A 21,802-nucleotide genomic window follows, 5' to 3' on the forward strand; every position below is an offset into this window, starting at 1 on the left:
TTTGTACCACACATGATAATACTGCAATACAAATATAGAACAGTTTTCTGAAAAAAATCGTTGTAGACCATTTTTTGTTAATATAGGTTTTCCTGATTGCAGAAAGAAGTTGCGATAAAAATAGAATGAGTACGAATAGTTGATCTTTTTTTCTTCGTTATCAATATATACATATTATATCTAAATGTTATTTCTAACAATCAGGGACTGATTTAAGACCATCAGAAATATCAATGAAAGAAGACTAGTTGAATTTTGGTGGTTTGGAATCCGTTCCTATTGTTGTTAGAGAGATGAATAAAACCAATTCATGAACGTAATGAACCTTGATATTTACAATATTAAATATTTTATTCTTATAATTTTTAGGACAAGCTGGAGTAAATCAACTTGGTGGAGTTTTCGTGAATGGTCGCCCTCTTCCTGATTGTGTAAGAAGAAGAATAGTAGAATTGGCGTTGTTAGGTGTACGACCCTGTGATATATCTAGACAACTTCTTGTCTCCCATGGATGTGTTTCAAAAATTTTAACAAGATTCTATGAAACTGGTTCTATTCGCCCTGGATCCATAGGAGGCTCTAAAACAAAGGTAGGTTTAATTTAGGTATGCAAAATTGAAATATTAGTAATAAATTCTTCAACTTTTTAAGCGAATCCAAATTAATTCTAAAATTTTTCTGAATTTTCATCAATTGAAGTTATATGCAAACTATTTCGGAATTAATTGGGGAAAACTTAAATTCGGTCGGTAAACTATGAATGTCTTGAAGATACAGCTTTTTAGAATTTGAAAACTAAAAATTCTGAAATATCGCTGGATTTTCTAAAAAATATATACTTACCTACCTACATCTAATATTCTCTAAAATGTTACAAAACAAAGACATATTTTTGGTAATCAATTCTGTAGCTTTCACAGCTTTTGTCTCATGTGAAATATGTGTTACGTAATAAGCAGTTGTTACACAGCTATGAGCTGTCAGTTGATTGACTGATTTGAAAAATACATAAATGTAGAGTTTAGCCATTAAAGAACTTAAAAATATATTCTTTTCTTAATTAATTGGGTAGTTAAAATAAAAAGTGTATGTACATACGCTTCATTTTTTGAAATACAAGGTGTCAAAATTTGGAAAAAATTTACATTTTATAAAATATCTTTCAAAACATTTGATGTATAACGTAGAATTAATGAGAAAAATCCTCTAAGTTTGTGTATAAACCAGTGGTGGATATACCGAGAACCATTTCCACTAAAAACCCCAAATATTCAACGCCAATAGGTATTTTGGAAATTCGATCACTAATTTAACTCCTGTTCCATTTTGTTCGAAAAATTGACTATTTTCGATTTATTACTCCTTCTTTACTTAGGCACAAGGCATACTAGAAGTGCTAGAACTATTTGTTTCGCAAAAAATTGGTACACCAAAAAAAATGTATATTAAAATGTATGTAATTGTAATACTGTTTATAATTTATATAGAAAATACGACTAACTACAATTGTGTCACACATTACCAACAAATTTATTTAAAATGTTGTATTTATTTATTTACTACAATTTTATTAAGTACTTTCTATTTTGCTATATATAACATATGTACTTACATAATTATGTTAAATAAATACTAATAATATCCCAAAATTTCTTACATTTTTTACAAAAATATCTAAATACTGTAGCTTTAATTACCACATTACAGGAGAAAAAAATTTAAAATACTTAACAAATATTTACAAATTTGAAATTAGGGTACTGAAAAAATAAATGTCACAATTTATTGCACTTATAAATTATACTTAAACAATGATTAAACTAATTAAAGCTAAAATTAAAGCAAACGCAACACCCACAAATATCAGAAGAAAATAGTACAATCTTGAAGAAAAGAAAACAGTACTCAAGTATGGCTAACAAACGAATCTGGAAAATAATTACAACTTTTTATGTCACATATCTCATATCACGTATCACTAAAAATCAGCAATTAATAAGTACCAATAAATAAAACAACCTGACACCGCGTCAATATCGTTCCAGTTTTTCAAGCAAAATTTATTTATTGTAATTGTTTTGTACAATTATTATTCATGCCTAGCATGAATACAAAGAACAACATTTAACATGTGTACATTTAAAATTAACTAATCTAACATAATAAAGGCGTAACAAAAAAATGTTACTATGCATGTCAAGGTTAGATCTAAATTTTTTAAATATTTCTATAAATAATTTTAAATAAAAACACATTACGAGAGAAAAATGTTTATATAATAATAATGATAATGATAATGGTAATGGTAATGGTAATGGTAATGGTAATGGTAATGGTAATGGTAATGGTAATGGTAATGGTAATGGTAATGGTAATGGTAATGGTAATGATAATGATAATGATAATGATAACGATAATGATAATAATAACAATTTTTTTATGGAATTATACGAAAATATATACATGATTACGATTGTGCTAAAAATTTTTGCTCAACATGGGGGAGCACAATACTATAATAATTTCTTGCAATGTATTTTTTTCCGTGTAGAACTTTTATCTAGAAATAAGATCGAAAAAATTATTTGCATTGATATCTTTTAGACTATACCCCCTGCCATATCTAATGCGTTTGTATGTTTCTATAATGGCACTGAATTCTATACCAAATCTTTCTCTGATCTGCAGGATTACATCTTTTGACGATAATTTCTACTTTTCGCAATCGGAAAGTAAACTACAATTACATTTTTACTAATTATACTAATCAGAACATGGTCATCAAATATAGCAAAAGCTCTCGTTTTGCCATGCTTACATATTACTCCAGTCGAATTAGTAGATATTTTATTGCACTTTATGATGGGGAAGGGTATGTAGGTTGATAGCATCAAAAAAGTAAGTCGAAGAAGTAACGCTAAATTAGCAAATTGCAAATAAGTGGCAAATTTACGTGTTTTTTCACTTTTATTACTGCCCACGCAAGACGACCTATCAGAAAATTTGTAATTTTATGTTGTAAGAAATTAAATTACCTACAATTTAAGGTATCTAAAGTCATATTTCACCAATTTGTTAACTGTAAAATAAGGTTGAACGCGGATCAGTTTTCGAAAATTGCGCATTATTATTGCAAAAGGCGATGGATGTTGATGGAATTTATGGAAAACACGGTCAACTCAAAGACCAATATGTGTGCCAAAGGCCAATTCGATTGACCGTGAAATTGTTACTCCAGATATTTATTACTTAATTTCGTTAATTTTTTTTGCAACTAATTGTTTAATTACTAAACGTTAATTTTAGAAGTTAATATCGTAGATATAAGTTCTAATTGATCCAAAGAAACGTATCGAAAAAGAAAAATTTCAAAAAGTTGAAATTAAGTAACCCTTTACAACTAACAAAGTAGGACGTGCAAAAAAGGGGCAAAAGCCACTCGGAAATTCGCTCTTTTTGCATTAAATAGAGCTTATTTTTACGGTAATTTAAAAAAAAAGAGAGATCCACCTACGCCTCTTTGTTTCCAAGTCAGCTTATTTTATAACGTTAATTGTTAATTAACTATTGGACGTATCGGACCGGGATTTTAGAGACAAATAAAGAGTTAAACTTTTATTTTCAGAAAGTTTTACATTAAGTTATATTAAGAAGATCTATTGATGATGTATTTCTCAAACTTAGCAAATAAAATGAAACCGTCAACGCTTCGGTCATAATATTCAATGTTGCGGTAAACGTTGTACTTATATAAAGAAGGGGATTGATATAAGTAAATATTTAAAGTTACGTGCTTTTCTCAAGAGACAAAATGAGGGATATGTACCGAAAATATTTAGTATTTACAAAGGAGCAAGTTCATTGCTTTTTGAATAGTTCACCTGATAATTTATATTTGATGATGAAGGTAAACACTAAAAATAAAAGAACAAAATTTTAAAAAAGCTTCTTTATGGGTCGTCCCAATATTAGGGGTTGCAGGCACATGCCGCTCTGTTTAACAATAATAATTGATAATGTTGAAAACGTAAAATCCGCCTTAATTATAAAAATTCATAAAAATTCCCAATACCAAAACTAACAGACCACGTTCTTTTGCTGAGCTGGGAGACAATTATTTAAGTTATTATCGAAGATATGTTGCTTTACATCCTCCCGAATTGGTAAAACGTCGATTATTTCTCAGATATGTTAGTGGAAAGTGTCATCGAATGCCAAGAAGTGGCAAAATTTTTGAAGCTGGACAACTGAAAGGAGTACCTACCTACAGTGGACACACATTACGATGAACGTATGCTACCCTTTTAGTTGACGACGGTGGTGAACTCGTTTGTCTTAAAAGACAGGGATGATGGAGATCGAGCACTGTAGCGGAAGGCTACATTGAAGACTCACTTTTGAATAAAGAAAGTATTGGGAAAAGAATACTGAAAGTTGATAGTGGTAATGATAAACCAAGCACCGTTGTCATTTCTGATTTCACAACATCTGAAAATAATATAACTATTAATGAAAACGTGTTGGACTGCTTTGAGAATTGCTCCAAGAATGAAGGCAATTTCAGTGGTTTTTTTAATTTTAATACTTGCTCAAACTGTGTATTTAATATCAATGTGGATAAACAAGAAATTGTCGTAAATATTATTGAATAAACTTTTATAAATTAAAACTTGATTAACACTTTTAATCTAAATAAAAGTGTCGGCTTTAACTCCTAGAATTAAATTAAAAGTCAATACTTGTGTTGCTAAGATACCATTTTTCAATAAGGAAAATGTTAACTTTAGAGACTTCTGACAGTCAAAAAATGTCCTAGTTTTGTGACGGTTGGAGAAAAATAAACTTATTAGATATTTCCAATTTCAGTCCACACCAGCTTCGTGTTGAGAATTTTTATTCAGTTAAAATTGCCATCTTTTTCTCTCCGAATGTGTTGTCTTTTTAATTTATCGCTTTGCACTCAGATCTTTTCCTATATTTGATGACTCTTGTATCATATAATTCAAGATTTCAGTAAAACGCGTAGGTATTTGTTTTATCTTTGGGATCATTTGAATAAAGAGCCTATTTTTATTTCTTATTTTTAGATAATTATTTACAATACTAGCTTACAAACTTATTTCCTCAACAAACTTTCATTTGGTATCAAAGTACATAACTTCATTAAATAAGAATTTGAAAATTTGAGAAATGTTTAAAACTGTTTTAAAATAGCACAATACCTTTAAAGTAATCCTCCTACTTTGTTCTAGTACTCCTTTTTAAATTGATTAAATTAATTAAATATTTAAGCTATTATTGTAACAGTTATCAATACCTGCGTTTATTTCAACACGTAGGAATAATTTGATATGAATGTAACGGCGAGATCTAATATGACAAGCGGACAGCACTAACTAGAAAAGGACACAGTGCGTGTCGTGTCACATAAGGCCGGTGTTTGTAGTGTCACAACCCCCGCTTATCGGGAAGATACATCTACAAAAAGCTTCCGCCAACCGCAACGCTTCCACATGCCCCAAACGTAATTATAAAACAACTAAAAACGATGTTCATTACATGTTTTCTACACGTTAATGTTTTGAGGCGAGTTTATAAAGTTTATTCCTTGGATCGGACTGATAAAAATACATTTTTGTAATTTTGCATCCGTTTTGTTTTATGCGGCTATTATTACGCCTGGGTGCATATTATCTATCAGAATAATATTCATAGTATTAATAATAACAACAACAATAATAATATGATAATTAAATAATAATAATAATAAAAATAATAAAAATATTATTATTATTATTATTATTTTTNTGTTTTTAATGTTATCGTCAATAAAATTTGTTTTCTCTTTATTTTTTAATGTAATCTTTACTGAAAAATAGACTCGGTAAAGTAAAGTCAACGTAATCTTTCTGATATGAAAATTATAGTTATATAAGTTTTTTTTCAAAAATTTTGAAAATTCTGAAATGTCCAGTAATGTGTTTTATGTTCAAATCTTTGTAAAAACTAAATTCAACCTTGTGCTCTGTGTTATAGAATGCAGCTGTAAGTTGTTATTAACCTATGAACGAGTGTGTCCAATTAATATCCTTTTTTTAATAAAAAAAGTAAGTATATTTTTATTGTAATTTTTGTTTCGACTTGACGATTCTCACCTTCTGAATTTTTTTATTTATTTTCAGATACATTTTATTTATTTTTATTTCCAAAAATTAACAACTGAGTTTTAGCTTCATTTAAAATAAGATTATGAGCCAAAGATACCTCAGAGATAGTTTAGATAATAAAAGTAATAAATCGAAAATAATTAGTTTTAGAACAAAATGAAAGACATTATTGGAAATAACACAAGGAGTTACAAGTAGTGATCGCGCAAAACTCCCTATATTTCCACCACTAATATTTATATCCGAAGCCAGATGATTTTTACATCAAATATCTTCAGAGATATTTTAGAAATGGTATCTTTGATTTCAACATCCTGTGTCCTTTTTGGCTTAAAATCACTCAAGAAAAGTTTGTCGAAGTAAGTACTTAGTTATAATAAAGTAACACCCTTTAACCACGAAATAAATGATAAATAAAATATCGCAAAGAAAATCAACATATTAATTTAAAACGTATAAATAAAATGTGATTAGAAAAAAAACATTTGATCATGTACTCAGTACAGTTTAATATTTACACAGCGTCACAAAAAGAAAGGTGACTTGGGCCGTAGACCAGACCAGCGTATCCGATACTACTTTCGTCAATACGAATCTAAAGTGAGAATTCCAGGATCAGTTCGTGTTTTTACTTAACATCAAGACACTCCCCTAGAAAGTGATTAGAGAAACATTTTACTTAACATCAAGACACTCCCCTAGAAAGTGATTAGAGAAACATTCGGATGCTTCATAACCTTGTAACCCCATAACATAGGATGGGGGAACTTGGATCTTATGCATCAGGAGTTCGAAAATGCATAACTGTAAGTTGGCATAACCACCATAACCTTATAACCCCGTGATCTCTTAACCCGAGACCAGCAAGGATGTGTAAACACGAAACTCTGTGGGACATGGGATCTTATTTATCAGAGGTCTACATTATTGTAAGTTAGCAAGCTTCCATAACTTTATAATCCAATAACCATAACCCAGTGTGTGCCAGGATGTATAAACAGGAAATTTTGAGGAATTATAACAATAATAATTTGAGGGGGCATGCAAGTTCATGTGTTACAAATTTTAGGCGTTTTTTTCTTATGTGACCCAAAATTCACGCAAGAAGTAATTTTGGTAGAAACACAGAAAACACAGCTTTTTAATTAAAAATTGTAAATTTTTTTATTGATTCCTAAAGTATATAGTATATGGTTATGTATGGAATAGCTTATAGGGTAAATGGCCTCCACGGCGTTGCTAACACATAAGCAATTTTTTGTCGAACTTTTGCATGACTATTTTGCATAAATGCGGCTGAATTTCGTTGATACAGCACTCAATTTTCTCCTTCGAGGTGTGGGTGGTCGTGGGATTGTTGTTATAAACCTTAGACTTCACCACAAAGAAAAAAGTCCAACGACGTTAAATTGCATGATCTGGGCGGCCAATTCTGATTACCAAAACAGGACATTACACAACCATTAAATAACTCATGCAGAAATTGAATTGTTTCTCGGTCTGTGTGATATGTGGCACCGCTTTATTGAAACCAATATTGTCTCCATCCATGTCTTGCAATTTAGGCACAAAATACTGGATTATCATGTCGCGATAGCGAGCATTATTAACTGTTACTGCCTGACCAGCTGCATTTTCGTAGAAGAATGGTCCGAAGATGCCTCTAGCCAAAATCCACACCAAACAATGATACCTTATCGATGCATTTGTTTCTCAGCAATCACTCTTGGATCTGAACACCTAATGTGACAATTTTGTCTATTATCGAAGCCATCGAGTCTCATCTCTGAAGATTATTTTACTCGAAAAATCCATCCTCTTGTTCCATAATCCATTCAACGAACTCTCTTCGCTCTACGTGATCAGTAGGTTTCAGTTCTTGAATCAATTGAACTTTGTAAGCATTAAGATGCGAATCGATTGTGAAAATACGTTGTAGAGAGCTTCTCGAAATGCCCAATTCTTAACGATACCGAATTGATATTCCTGCACTCTCAGCAACACTCTCATTAACTGCCTCGATGTTTTCCAATAACTTCGATAAAGTGGGAATTGTAGCAATTTGTCTTAAATCAGAAAAATTTTCTGGATCATTCTTCTTCGCAAGAGATCTAATGATGGATAATTTCCAAATATCAGGAAAATAGCCAGTTTCTAGGCAACAACTTATTGTTTAATTTAATGTGTCACACATGAGAACATAAGAACAAACGTAAATTGCAATATTTGTAAATGACACAACTAATAGACTTCGAATTCTTAATTCACTCGACACACCTGATAAGAATGATTTTATATAATAAGTCAGGAGTTGATGAATCTTCCGAGCAAAGCGAATATAATAGTTATTTACACCATAAAGGAAGTAAGTATTATTTACAAGTCGAGGTCGATTTTGTGCCCGAGCTAGGTGAAGGCTGGCGATAGAGTCCGAGACTGGTAAATTATACCTAACTGCTGCGTGGTGTATAACATTTTATCTCCACCCACAGTTCTTTATGGTTCATGAAATAAAGATTACGTTTTATTTTTTGACATTTCTTAATCAATTCATTTTGACATTATTCGAAATCTTGCAAAGTCGCCTTGGTTGTTTGGATTTTGTTGTTTATAAGGTGTTTATAAACAAAGCTACATAAAAGTTGCAATTTTGCTGGTTTTGAATTATTATTTCTAATTGAGTGATTTTCAAATAGAAAGTGCAGCAAATGCTGCCTGCGAATTTTCATTGCCCGAGAAGTCGAAAGTGCGCTATGGCCGAGCATATAGAAATTTCAAAGAATGGTGCCAAAACAAAAATACTGGTGTTTCTGAAATGTCACTGCTAGCATATTTCATGGAGCAGTCAAGAACTTTAAAGCCACCGGCGAGTTTGTGGAGTAAATACTCAATGATTAAGTCAACTATTTTCATAAAGGAAAACGTGGATATATCAAAATACCCCAAGCTGAGAGCATAACACCAGAAAAACTACCTAAATTTTCTTTGCCATCGAATAAATGTTGTTTATCTTCCCTCACAATCAATTCAGAAAAATTGCCATCACTAGTTCTTTCGACTCCTGCTATTAAATGAGATATTTTGTTCTTGGACGTTATGCTATTTCTACATATCCTGATGCTACAGTATCAGTCTTCGATTGATTCCTAAATTCCTAAAATTAGATTTCCGGTTCGACATCTTAAATTCTTCATGTAGAATCTTACACTTCTTATGTTATATTTGGATTCAGCGACCCAAAAAGTCCTTATATAGGTACTACATTATTTCATAATAATTAACAGAGAAATAAAATTTGCGATATAAAATGTTAAATTATAACATTTTTATAAATTTTATTTGATTACACTAAACTTTAACCATTTCCTGATAAGCATAACAAATTTTATGTACATTGATCTAATAGTAATAAAGTTATAGATTTTTGCACCAATGTACGACATTTCGTTTCAGAAGATCGACAACTTCGAAACTCTGTAAGTTAGGCAATTGTATGCAGAAATTTGCCGGACAAATTTTGTCAACATAAATGCAAAAATTCAAACTTGAGGCATTTTCCTGTTACATAAACATATAATTTACTAGCCTACAACTTTTTCTTCATAATAATGTATAATAGCGACTCAACAGTTTTTAAAATTTGGGTAATTTAATTACCAAACAATTAGATAGATTTAATTTTTTTTAAGCGGCTCTAACTGGCAAAATAGGCATTCATTAATTGATTCATTTCAATATGAAGTTTCATTAAGAAGATACATTTCCGTACTTGGATTTCTGCAAATTGCCCCGAAATTCTTTAAAAGAAAATTTCAAATAAACGATGATTGTAGATTGAAATATATTTGCTCTCGATCTATTTGCCGGTTGATACCACAGACTTCTTATATAAAATAGACTACATAAGTCATTCATAAATAGCTTTTTTTTACTTGACAACATTACTTAATGGCGAAGGGAAAGGAAATCAAGGAAGGGGATAATAATGTCGAAGAATGCTCCACCATAGGCGTAGCATATAATTTATGCAGCAACTACCAATAAAAAATTTTTAGTTTATTCTTGCTTTAATCAGTAATTTTCATCGTTTTTTTTTCAGTTACTACTTGCTCAGATCTTGACACAATTATTGCAATTCATTTCGGATGATAAAATAAAATTGTAATTATATTTTTTTGTGCAAACAAGTTTTCTAGAGACGCGGACGCCAATAAGCTATTAACATACAAAAATTACTTGCTGACGAAAAGAAATCTGTTGGCCCTTGACCGATGGCTAGATATTTTTAAAACATAACAATGTCTCACTATGATTTATGTTATTTAACTTAAACATGAGTAAAATACACTGAAACATACACAAATATGTAATAGATACCTACTATAAAAATGACATTTCACTTCCAATACCACCACAACTTATCAACGTCACGCATAAATATGAATTGTTATGAATGAATCGAATGAAAATAGCCAAAAGTATGGTACTAAATGTTCAAATGAGTGAAGTGGACAGGCCACAAAATATGTCATATAATGAAGGAACAAAATCATTTTATTACACTCGTAATGTCATATAACGAAGGAATAATGTATCTACATTTGTAGAAATTGTCCGGATATAGAGGATTAGAACATTTTAATAAAATTTACTACAGAAAAGTAGGTATTTTGCGGTCGATTAAATAATCCGGGCAAAATTACAAAATAGCACTTAGAATGTGCTTAGTTGTCGTCAATAGAAAATTAGTAAAGTAAAGTTTGTGATCGATACACACCTCTAGAAAACTGACACGATTGTTTTGGGCAACGGAACCCAAAGTCAAAAAGATGGTCCAGAATAAGATTAACTGTAGGGGTAGCAACACATAATTATATGCAACGCCTAGAATTAGATAATCGTATAGAAGTGTTCTTTGGACGTCAAAGTCGAAATTTCTTGGTACAACATCCAAGTTATTAGTAAGACAATAACAGAAATCAGAATTGGATACTACACTAATTTTAACAGAACTGGAGATGGATATTTCATCCTCGGTACGATTCGAGAAATCGGCTCAAAAGGAAAGTGTATACGTAGCTCAACCTGAAGAACTTTTTTTACAAAAAATAAAGAGTTTTACAAATTCTCTGAATTTGTTTAAATGTCATAAAAAAAATTGGAAAAAAAAACAAAAAAGAAAGTTTCAGGTATTCTTAGCAACATCAAACTTTTAGGTAAGAAATAGTTCTGTATTCATCTTCGGTTTAACCCTACAATCCCTATTTCAAATTTTATTGGGATATCTTAAAAAGTGACGGAGTTAAATGATATAAAAATATATTTTTTAAAGTGTGTTACTTCTTAAGCAAAAAAAAAGTTAACTTAATCTGTATCAGTTTATTTTCACCGGAAGATAAAGATATGGCCTATTTGTTTCAGGACGCCATGTATACATATAGCTTAACAGGTTAAGTCTTACCAAAGTTGGGGGTCGAAGATCATTAGTTAGGGTGTAATAACTGAACACGCATGTACTAACACTATCGCATTAACATCTATATTGTCTACATCAATGTTTACTGGAAAAGATATCGTGTGGTTTGCGTACATCATCAATCATATATTTGTATTATAGTAACTAAGGAATACGTAGGTATATACCTGAAGTGACATTTTTCATTAAACGTTATTTATATTTTCATGCCTAAGTAACTTCATAAATGTTGATAATTAGCGTACATTTAATTTTATCAACCAAAATATGTCGATATAATACATAGAAAAACCTTTAAAAAAATAAATAGTAAAAAACAATTATTTTATAAAAGATAATAATAAACTAAACTCTTAACGATTAATATAAATTAGTGGCTTACAAACGAGTACAAAAATACGGGGTGTTTCTAAAATACGGTTCTAAACTGGAACAAGAGGTAGGAAATGTTATTTTAAGCAAAAAGTTTCAGATGAATGAGTTCAAAACCACTTAGTTAAAAAGTCACGGTGTGATACTGTTTAGGTTATTTATACCAATTCCTTACCTTATTTTCATTGCTCACAGTGGCGTAGTTGCATGGGGGTTACTGAGGGTTTTTATTTTACCTCAATTACAATAATCAGTAACATTTTGATAAAATAATTCATTTTTCTGAAGCAACATCTCGAAAAAGGTTATCTTGGTCAATATCGATAATCTGCAGGATTTCCAAGAAAGTTAGCAGTATTTTTGTATACTTCGAGGCAAGCTGTTACATAGCTACTTTTTCGGACTTTAGAAAAGAACCTGATTTTTCTGGAAAACTGTTAGAGATAAGTATGGATAATTAGAAAACGCAAGAATATACAAGGTGTTCCATTTAAAATAACAAAGTTATATAGCGCCCACGCCAAATGGAACACCTTGTAAAGCTAAAAATATTTTCTTTACATAGCCCACATGATTCCAGGCAACTTTTATTAAAACCATTTTTTTATAAATTTTACAGTGACAGAGTTACAGAAGAATCCCCGTTAGGTGGAATACCCGGTATAACCTGCTCCACCGGCCACATCTACTTTGTCACCCATTTTCTGGGGAGATAAAGCCCACGAACGTATTGTCACGCCATCCGCATGCCAAATACCTCCTTTCCTCCCAATGGACACAATCCAACTACCTCGATCCTCTCTAGAGAGGATGGAGGTAGCATGACTTTATATTTGTGGAGTCTCTCATCCTTAGAATCGGGGATGGAGAAGAACCGGTCGGGGAAACAGATCAGAGACGCGTAAGCCCTTTTGCGTTTAAGCATTCTTCGGGGCAGTTTTTGGCCGATTTGGAGAGAATTAAGAGTGCGGGTGGCGTGACAGTATGTTCATGGGCTTTACCTTCCTTGCAAATGGGCGACATCGCTGCTCGCATTGCATTTTTATTCCATCTGTACATGAGTCTGAATGGGTTTTTATGATCTGAACTTTATTGCAGGGCCAAAAATGACACATATCCACACCAATTTTCAATTTTTTGACCGGTACCACTTTTTAATGTACGACACATTTTTAATGGATAAAAAATAAATGCATACATACATATTTTTATATACTCCTTTTTGGAAAAAATAAATTATTTTCATTTAAAAAATGTTATTAAAAAGTGCTCTTTTCAACGAAACAAATAAAACCACAAAAAAGAATCTAGTAAATTTTGCATATGATAGTTTTAAAATTCGCATTTGTAAAAAAATACTGTTACACATTTATGTAAAAGAAAAACTGAATTTTAATGTACCTAGGAATATATAAAATGCTTATTAGAACGTACTAGATATTTTATGGCCTATCTAACACTTCATATAGCACAGATAAATTTTTAATCGTTCCATGTTTATAAGCAATATACATTAATTATTACAGATATATATTTATCAGGTAAATACACTGAAGTGCTCAATATATTTATTTTGCAGTGATTGCAGTTGTTATAAAGAAAATAGCGATTCAGACACAACAGCAGCCGTCGTTTTCACACAGTTAATATAATACTCATAAATATTCACACTTTGTTTAGTAGTTAAATTGTTTAATAGTAGGTGCCAAAAATATAAAATAAATTTAATATTATCGAAACAATAGAAAATGTGACTGTACAGACACAGGCCTAAACGCATTTAAATTAAAAGTATTAAACTAATTCAAACAAATTCAAAAACTGTGTTCTAAAAAATCTTATCAAATCAAGGCAAAATATCTTCAATACTAGAAATCTAGGTATACAAAAGACATCTAACCCCATAGACAATATTTCCAATTGCTATAAAATGCTATAAAAATCCAAACTAGCTCCATTGAAACGGATTTCCCTTCCTCCTCTTGAGTTGTACCTATGCAGCAGTTCTGTTGCCGAATTTAATTGAATCTGTACTAAAACCATATTCTGAGAAACTTCAATTTCATAAAATTTTCGTTTGGTCAGATTCGTATCAATCGTATTATCTTGGGTTAAATCATCTCCGCACCGTTGGAAAACTTCCATTAGCAACTGTGTAAGTTATATCCAAGAAGGATGGCACCATGTTCGTTTTGCGGATTGTGCATTGCGTGGTTTTATGCCGAAAGCATTAATGGATTATCCGTCATGGTGGGCGGGACCTTCTTGACTTAAACAAAGTTTTTGGCCAACGAGTGAGATAGATCATCCTCTTTTTTTTATGAAGAACGAAAGTTAACGTTTGCAACTGCTATTATTGATCTCAAAATATTTTTTAACCACTTGGAAAAATATTCCTCTATGTTTAAAATTAAACGTATCATAGCATATTGCCTTCGATTTTGCCATAATTTTGCCAGCCTGTATACATATTGTACAGGCTGTTACAAATTCGCTTCTCACTACAGGGATCTCGAAAACGGTAAGAGATACGAACTAGCTTAAATGAGGGCAAAGTTGCGTAATCAGGGTACCAGCATTATGCCTCTAAAAAACCAAGGCTAACATGATTAGTTTTCGAAATATTAAAAAAAAACTGAAATTTTGGAAATCCGTTTTTGTTTAATTTCAGCGCCTTGTTTGAGGTGATATTGAAAAAATTTACTTTTTGCCCTCCATCGAATCGAATTTTTATATGTAACGTTTCGTCTCTCCAGGACCATCATCAACTTCATTTTTTAAATACAACCCTGAAAATTTTATTACATCTTTTGCAAGCCGTCATGACCCCCAATCTGTACTGCCTCAGCCCAAACCAGATTCTGGCGTTTTGTCTCATGTTCAATGTATTCGTTCCAAATTTATATATATTTTTTTAAATTTCTATCTCAAAAGAACCATTTGTTTGACCATGAAGACCAGCAAATTCAACGCGGTAAGGTGTAACATATTCAGTTCGAGTGAATCAAACTTTAACCACAAACAGAACTCAATAAATAATTCAGAATTGCCTTATAAAGCAAGGGTCTCACCGTTTTCACAGTACAGGGCCGTATTGGTCGGTTTTTAAAATCATATTATTTACGAAATCTTTGGTATGCTTATAATAAATTGATTCAAATTTGCACGTGTATCATAATTTAGTGTAAAATTTACAAATTTTTGTTGGTCAGTGGCGTAGGAATGGTATTTTTTACCCCAACTTCTAGGCCAATGACCTAATAATTCCGGGGTTAATTCTACATAAAAAGGTATACTTGTTGAAAATCGGTATAGTCTATCGTTTTACCGAAAATCTCAATTGAGTGGGAGACCGTTCTTCTGATAAGGATTCTTAAGGATAAGAAATAAATTTTAAATTAATATTATTATAATGTCACGCATTAACTTAGATTTCAAAACAATATTAAATAATATGTCTATACATCGTAGAAACGACTGGTAAATTCTAAATATTCTCTAAGCTTATTTTTTTGTTGCGCTACAGTGCAGTGGACAGCATATTCAATCCTCATCTTAAATTTCATTTGTGCCATTCTGAAGCAATTATGTATGTATCCCTGCTCATTCAACGGCCCGTTTGTTTCAAACAGATATAATTTCTTTAAAAAATTACACCTACATATTAATTTTAAATCTGAGCTGTGCGTCCATTACACTATCCGTACTAACCATTGCCATGAAAAAACAACTAAGCAATAATATACTTGTCTGTCATAGTCGAGGAAATAAAAAAACGGTCTTACCTCTGAAATCTGTGCAGTAAGATGGATTGTGATGCGGTTTTTTGCATTCCAGAAAGTTTGTGACCCTAATGTTACCAATGAGAATTGAAAATTGCATCGGTGCATAAGAAAAATGCATTTTTTAAATTGCATCTTGAAGAGTTAAAATATGAAAAATTTACAACTCGGAAAATATTGACGGAAATGAGTTAAATTTTACTACTCGGGGGCTCTTGGGGTCGCTGAACACGAATATCACGAGGGCAACGGTCTCCGAGGTACCTAGTGTCCAGGGTGGCCGGTTTCCACGTCGCCTCCTGGAGTTTTGTGGAAATTCGTAATAAACTTAGCCAAAACTCGTTACCTCGGAGTTTTTGGGGTCGCTAAACACGAATATCACGACGGCAACGGTCTCCGAGGTGCCTAGTGCCCCAGGATGGCCGGTTTCCACGTCGTCTCCTGGAGTTTTGTGGAAATTCGTTATAAACTTAGCCAAAACTCGTTACCTCGGAGTTTTTGGGGTCGCCCAACACGAATATTACGACGGCAACGGTCTCTGAGGTACCTAGTGTCCCAGGGTAGCCAGTTTCAACGTCGTCTCCTGGAGTTTTCTGGAAATTCATTATAAACTTAGCCGAAACTCGTTACCTCGGGGTTTTTGGAGTCGATCAACAGGAATATCACGACGGTAACGGTCCTCGAGGTACCTAGTCGATAAACTCTATCTTCTCTTAGATATATGTAATTTTAAAGATGACGTATTTTTGATGGGTGATTTTAACACTAACTCTATGTCAAGAAGTGAACTGGACTGTTTTGCACAATTGCTTGATTCGTGTGGTCTTAGTTCCAGAGTATTTGAGCCAACTAGAATAAGTCGTACAAGTCGGACAATTCTTGACCACGTATACACTAACAATGTGTACTGTAATTCATCTGTACACGACAACACAATTTCTGATCATCGTACGGTTCTTTTTTCAATTAAACATAACACCATTGTAAATAGTGACAACATTTATTTTGATACTAGATTATGCGGTAGTGTAAATATGAACAGTTTTGCTACTGCCTTGTCAAATGAATCGTGGATCGATACCTACCAGGCTCATGGTACCGAGGCGAAATTTAACAACTTTCATAGTATTCTCATGTATCATTTTAATGCAAATTGTCCACGAATTTCCAAATGTGTACCTAAAGGAACCGGAAAACAGTGGGTTAACGAAGCTATTAAAGAATCTAGTCTCAATTTAAAGGATCTGTATCGTATGCAAATCGTTGATAGCAATCTGACTGATACATATAAAAATGCTAAGAAAAAACATAGACTACTTATTAAAAAAACGAAAAGTAAGTTTTATATGCAAAAAATACATGGTTCTAATAATATTAATAGGACGACATGGCAAGTTATTAACGAGCTAACTGGTAAACAAAAAATGGAAAAAAATATCAGGATAGTAGTAAATGACGCAATCATTAAGGATCCTCAAGAAGTCTCTGAGCAATTTAATAGTTTTTTCATAGATGCCCCAAATAAGATAGTGAATAAGATAAATGTACAGAATCATATTAATTTTAATCTCATGAGGGTTCCAAATAGTATATTCCTAACTTACATAAACGAGGAAGACGTTCTCTCTATTATTAAACGCAATTTAAAAAATAAAACTTCAGCTGGTCCCGATGATATATCCGGCTCTCTTATAAAAAAAAATGTGAAGTATATTGTGAAACCGTTGACCCACATTATTAATGAATCATTTAGAGAAGGTGTTTTTCCTTCGATATTAAAAACCTCATTAGTATCTCCCATTTTTAAGAAAAATGAGTTGAAAATATGGAAAATTATCGTCCTATTTCTGTACCCCCGGTAATATCAGAAATCTTTGAATATGCAATGCTCTCGCAGTTGCTTACTTTTTTGAAAAATAATAAAATCATTAACGAAAATCAACATGGTTTTCGTGAAGGTCATTCGACTACGAGCGCTATTATCTCTTTTTATATTATAAAAATACATTTATTCATTACAAAAAATACGTTTTCTAACAAATATTATACTTAAATATCTTAACAATTTAAATTTTTCTTATTTAATTTTTTAATTTTCATTATTATCTTCTTCATCTTCTTCATCTAGTGTTTCCACTTCCGAAGAAAATATATCATTTGCAGAATATTTTTCATTATTCGTGCAATTAATGCCTGCACAATTTTTGTACGCGATGCTGCAGTTCAATCCGTGCTTCCTATGTAACGTACTTTACTTTATTTTGGTTTTGATTTTGGTGGTGACGGTTCGGTTCAGACGTTACTTGTGGCCGCCCCTGGTATACTACCAATTCTAAACGGAATCGTAATTCGCAATTACGAATTCTAATTTACTAGATTTATTGACGTCTAGGCGGTGGTGAGTGACGTCACAGAAACGTACTCCGGATTAAATCTTTTTGTTCGGATTGTCTCGGGCGCCAGTTTCCCTATCTTTTACGTGAGGGAAACTCCACGTGAACCCTACCCTCGGTTTAGAGCAAGTACTCGGGATAGCTGCAGTGAAGAAAGTTTAAATCCAGGGGTCTGTTATATTTCTCTTACTTTTAATCAAAGTAGTTCTTTGAGTGTAGTGTTATTTTTCTATTAAAATAAACGGTCTTATCAGTGTAGGTCACAAAAAGATAGGAAGACCCTTTTTTACTGATCGGAATTTTATCAAACTTGTGGGCGTTAAAAATGAATACAACTGGAAATATATCTACTAGATTTATTTTATATTAATAAGGCCTATTGAAACAAACAAACAAAAGTAAAATAGATTCTAATTACAATTATTATCACTAACAATCAGGAATATACAAATAATATACAAGCGGTGTAATTAAAACAAAATGGGTTAGAGCAATTATTATTTACGACGGATTTAAAATGCCGATGCGGTTTTTCGGTGCTGTAAATAAATACAAAATTAGCACAGTCAAATATCAGGACTCGAAATCGGTACGGTAGAAAAGCGGAGTATTTGGCGTTTAGTTTATTTAATAACCAATCTAATACTTTAAGAAACGGTACGCCAGAATAATATTCGGTTTTAAATTTCGGTCGGTGCTAGAAAAGGAAGAATAAATAAGGTTAATAAATTAGAGCAATAAATAATCAATAAATAAATTGTCCCCAATGGTTCTGAACCAGAAAAATAATTACGGGTTACTCTAATTCTACAAATAAATATCGGCGGCAGTTTCTAGCAAAGCGACAGAAATTATGCGGGGGTTTTAACCAGCCAGGGAGAAAGCCAATCAAAGCAGTTTATAACGGGCATAAATAAGCAAACGGTAGTCAGGTGAACAGGAGGCAAAGTATGGGCGAGGTGCGAGTTCAAATGCGGGGCGGCCGACAGATTTCTCCCAGAAGCGGTGGAGTACCCAGCCAAACTTCGAGGGTCTATCCGTCGCTGCACAGCTGACACACAACGTCTTCTACTGGCGGTGGAGTACCCAGCCAAACCAGCAGTTTCGGTTATTGTGCCTTACAGCGTTTATCAAGCTTAGGTGGTGGAGTACCCAGCCAAACCTTCGCCGACAACGCTGTTGCCGTACAGTCTGACACCTTCACGTCCTCTACTGGCGGTGGAGTACCCAGCCAAACCAGCAGTTTCAGTAAAGGGGCTCACAGCGTTTGTCGAACGAGGGCGGTGGAGAACCCAGCCAAACCGTCGCCGATAACGCTGCTGCCGTACGAGCCTGCACTCAACGTCTTCCGCTGGCGGTGGAGTACCCAGCCAAACCAGCAGTTCGGTTGACGTGACGGACAACGTTCGTCGAACAAGGGCGGTGGGGAACCCAGCCAAACCTTCGCCGACAACGCTGTGGTCGTACTGTCTTGCCAAAGTTCAAAACGGCCAGACATATACCATAGCAGGACAGGTAGACATAGGAAAATACAATTTGCTTACTTATTCCGAATAGTGGCTCCCGGCGGCTAACTCCTTGGGTCGGATGGCGGTCTCTGGTCGGTTTCGGGTCCTCGGGGTGGTCCTCAGGCTGGCACTGGAGCTCTTCGAGTTCAGAATATGAACTGAGGATTTTCGTCCAGGAACAATGGTTTTATTGCCTCAATCCCCCCTTGACTAAGCAGGAGTCTTGGTGGGATTATGCGCGCGTCACTCGTCAGAGTGGGGCAAACGGACGGTTCAGCTCGACTTGCGGATAATAATTGCTCTTGCCCAATTACGCTAATTAATAAATAAATGGCCCACGGCCTTGCATAAAACGGAAAATTAATACTGGTTCATTACATCCCCCCCTTACTTCGGTGAAAAATAAAATAAAAGAATTTTATTTTATTTTTCTTTCTTAAAACTTATCACTAGCTGAAATTAACTTAAAACTAATGACCGTAAATCAAATTTCCTCCTATTAAGGTGCGTGTCCCATTTGTGAATAATTCTTTATTGGGGCCACGTACACCTTTTACAACCTTCTAATAAATGCTGGGTATCTTGCTCATGGCTTAAGGTACGAACTTACTGACCTAGCCCGTCGTCCGGTTCGTGGTACTGGGATTCCTTCCCACTGTGTAGCTTGGTCTCGACGCGGAGTTCTAAGCACCTGCAGGTATAAGCAACATTGCACGCCTTTACACTGTAGGCGTCGGGGCGGTTTTTGGATGTTTCGGTGTTGTTTCGTGATTCCTTGGCAGGTGCAGTCTCGGCTCATAACACCCATTTGACCACACTGAGAGCAGAAAAGCCGGGGGGTGCCGATACAGTGTGCTCGCACATGTCCTGGATAGCCACACCGCCAACACAGGACATGAGTGTCCACGGGTAAATAAATTGGTTGGTGTTCCCTGGGTCTGGATTCTAATCGGCGCCGGGGGTGCTGCGACCCTATCTGGGCTCTGGTTTTGACCGCCGGTTCCTGGATCGTTAGGCGTGTTGCGGTGTCTTCTGGGTGGTCGGTAACGTCGGTAACGGATTCGATGAGACTGGGTTTCTCGTTTATGGCCTCGTCAAGAGCGACGAGGAGAAAATCTGTGTCATCAGATTCGGTTATGTGGACTTCAAGTACGGGACTTTCCATTTCCTTCGAGAGACAAGAAAATAATTTAATTACAACAAAGATACCAGTTTAAATAGACAAATTTTATTTTCGGTATGCTTGGGGCTTTCCCTTGTGACTGGTTGCGTTCCTCGCGTATGCATTATGCATTCGGTTCTGGTACGGGTTTTAAATCCTTGATGTGGATTATTTTTAATTTCTTTCCCGTTTCGGATTTTAAGTCATAGACCATGGGTGAAATTCCTCTAACAGCGGACGACAACGGATTCTCCCTCTTCATTACCCGGTCTCCTACGCGACATCGCCAGTCACGCCGGCGGAGATTATAGTAATGACATTGTGTGTTAAAGGCATGTGACAAATTTAGTTTTACTAGATCGAAAACTTCTTTAAGTTTCGATACACGGTTTGCATGGTTCTCACGGTCGATTTCGGACGGCCCTTCCTCTGGGATAGATTCCTTGTTGCGGTTCAATGCCTTCGGTACTTCCAACTCTCGGCCAAAGTTCAGGAAGGAGGGTGTGAATCCGGTGGATTCATGACGGGCACTGTTGATTGCAAATTTGAAATCGGCTAGATGTTGGTCCCAGTGACGGTGATCCTGTTCACAGAATTGCGCTATCACTGTTTTGATAGTACGGTTTGTCCTCTCAACAGGATTTGCTTGCGGAGTATAGGGCAGAGTAAAACGGTGCTGTATCTCCAGGTCTTGTAATAAGGAACGGAATGAGCGGCTATCATATTGCGTTCCGTTATCACTTATGATCTCTTTCGGGCATCCATAACGGCAAATGATGTCCTCGTAGAGGGCTTGCGTAACGTTGCGGGCAGTGGCACTTCGGAGTGGTCGGAATTCAACCCACTTGGTAAAACGGTCCTGGAATACAATTAAAAATCGGTTACCCTTACTGGACCTCGGTAACGGTCCAACTAAGTCGGTGCTGACGGTTTCCCAGGGTT

General features: G+C 34.1%; 1 protein-coding gene across 1 annotated transcript in view; it reads left to right on the forward strand.

The window, feature by feature from the left end:
- Positions 1 to 362: 362 nt before the first annotated feature.
- The window catches only part of LOC108912778 (paired box protein Pax-5), a gene marked incomplete at its 5' end in the record, with an annotated part of 50,994 nt that continues 29,554 nt past the window's right edge, over positions 363 to 21,802 (forward strand). The window contains one exon of the mRNA XM_023455782.1: positions 363 to 590. Within this exon, the coding sequence (XP_023311550.1) occupies positions 363 to 590 (228 nt within the window). The remainder of the gene's footprint in view (positions 591 to 21,802) is intronic.

This window comes from Anoplophora glabripennis, unplaced genomic scaffold (genome assembly GCF_000390285.2).
Source record: "Anoplophora glabripennis isolate ALB-LARVAE unplaced genomic scaffold, Agla_2.0 scaffold827, whole genome shotgun sequence".
NCBI classification, from domain to species: domain Eukaryota; kingdom Metazoa; phylum Arthropoda; class Insecta; order Coleoptera; family Cerambycidae; genus Anoplophora; species Anoplophora glabripennis.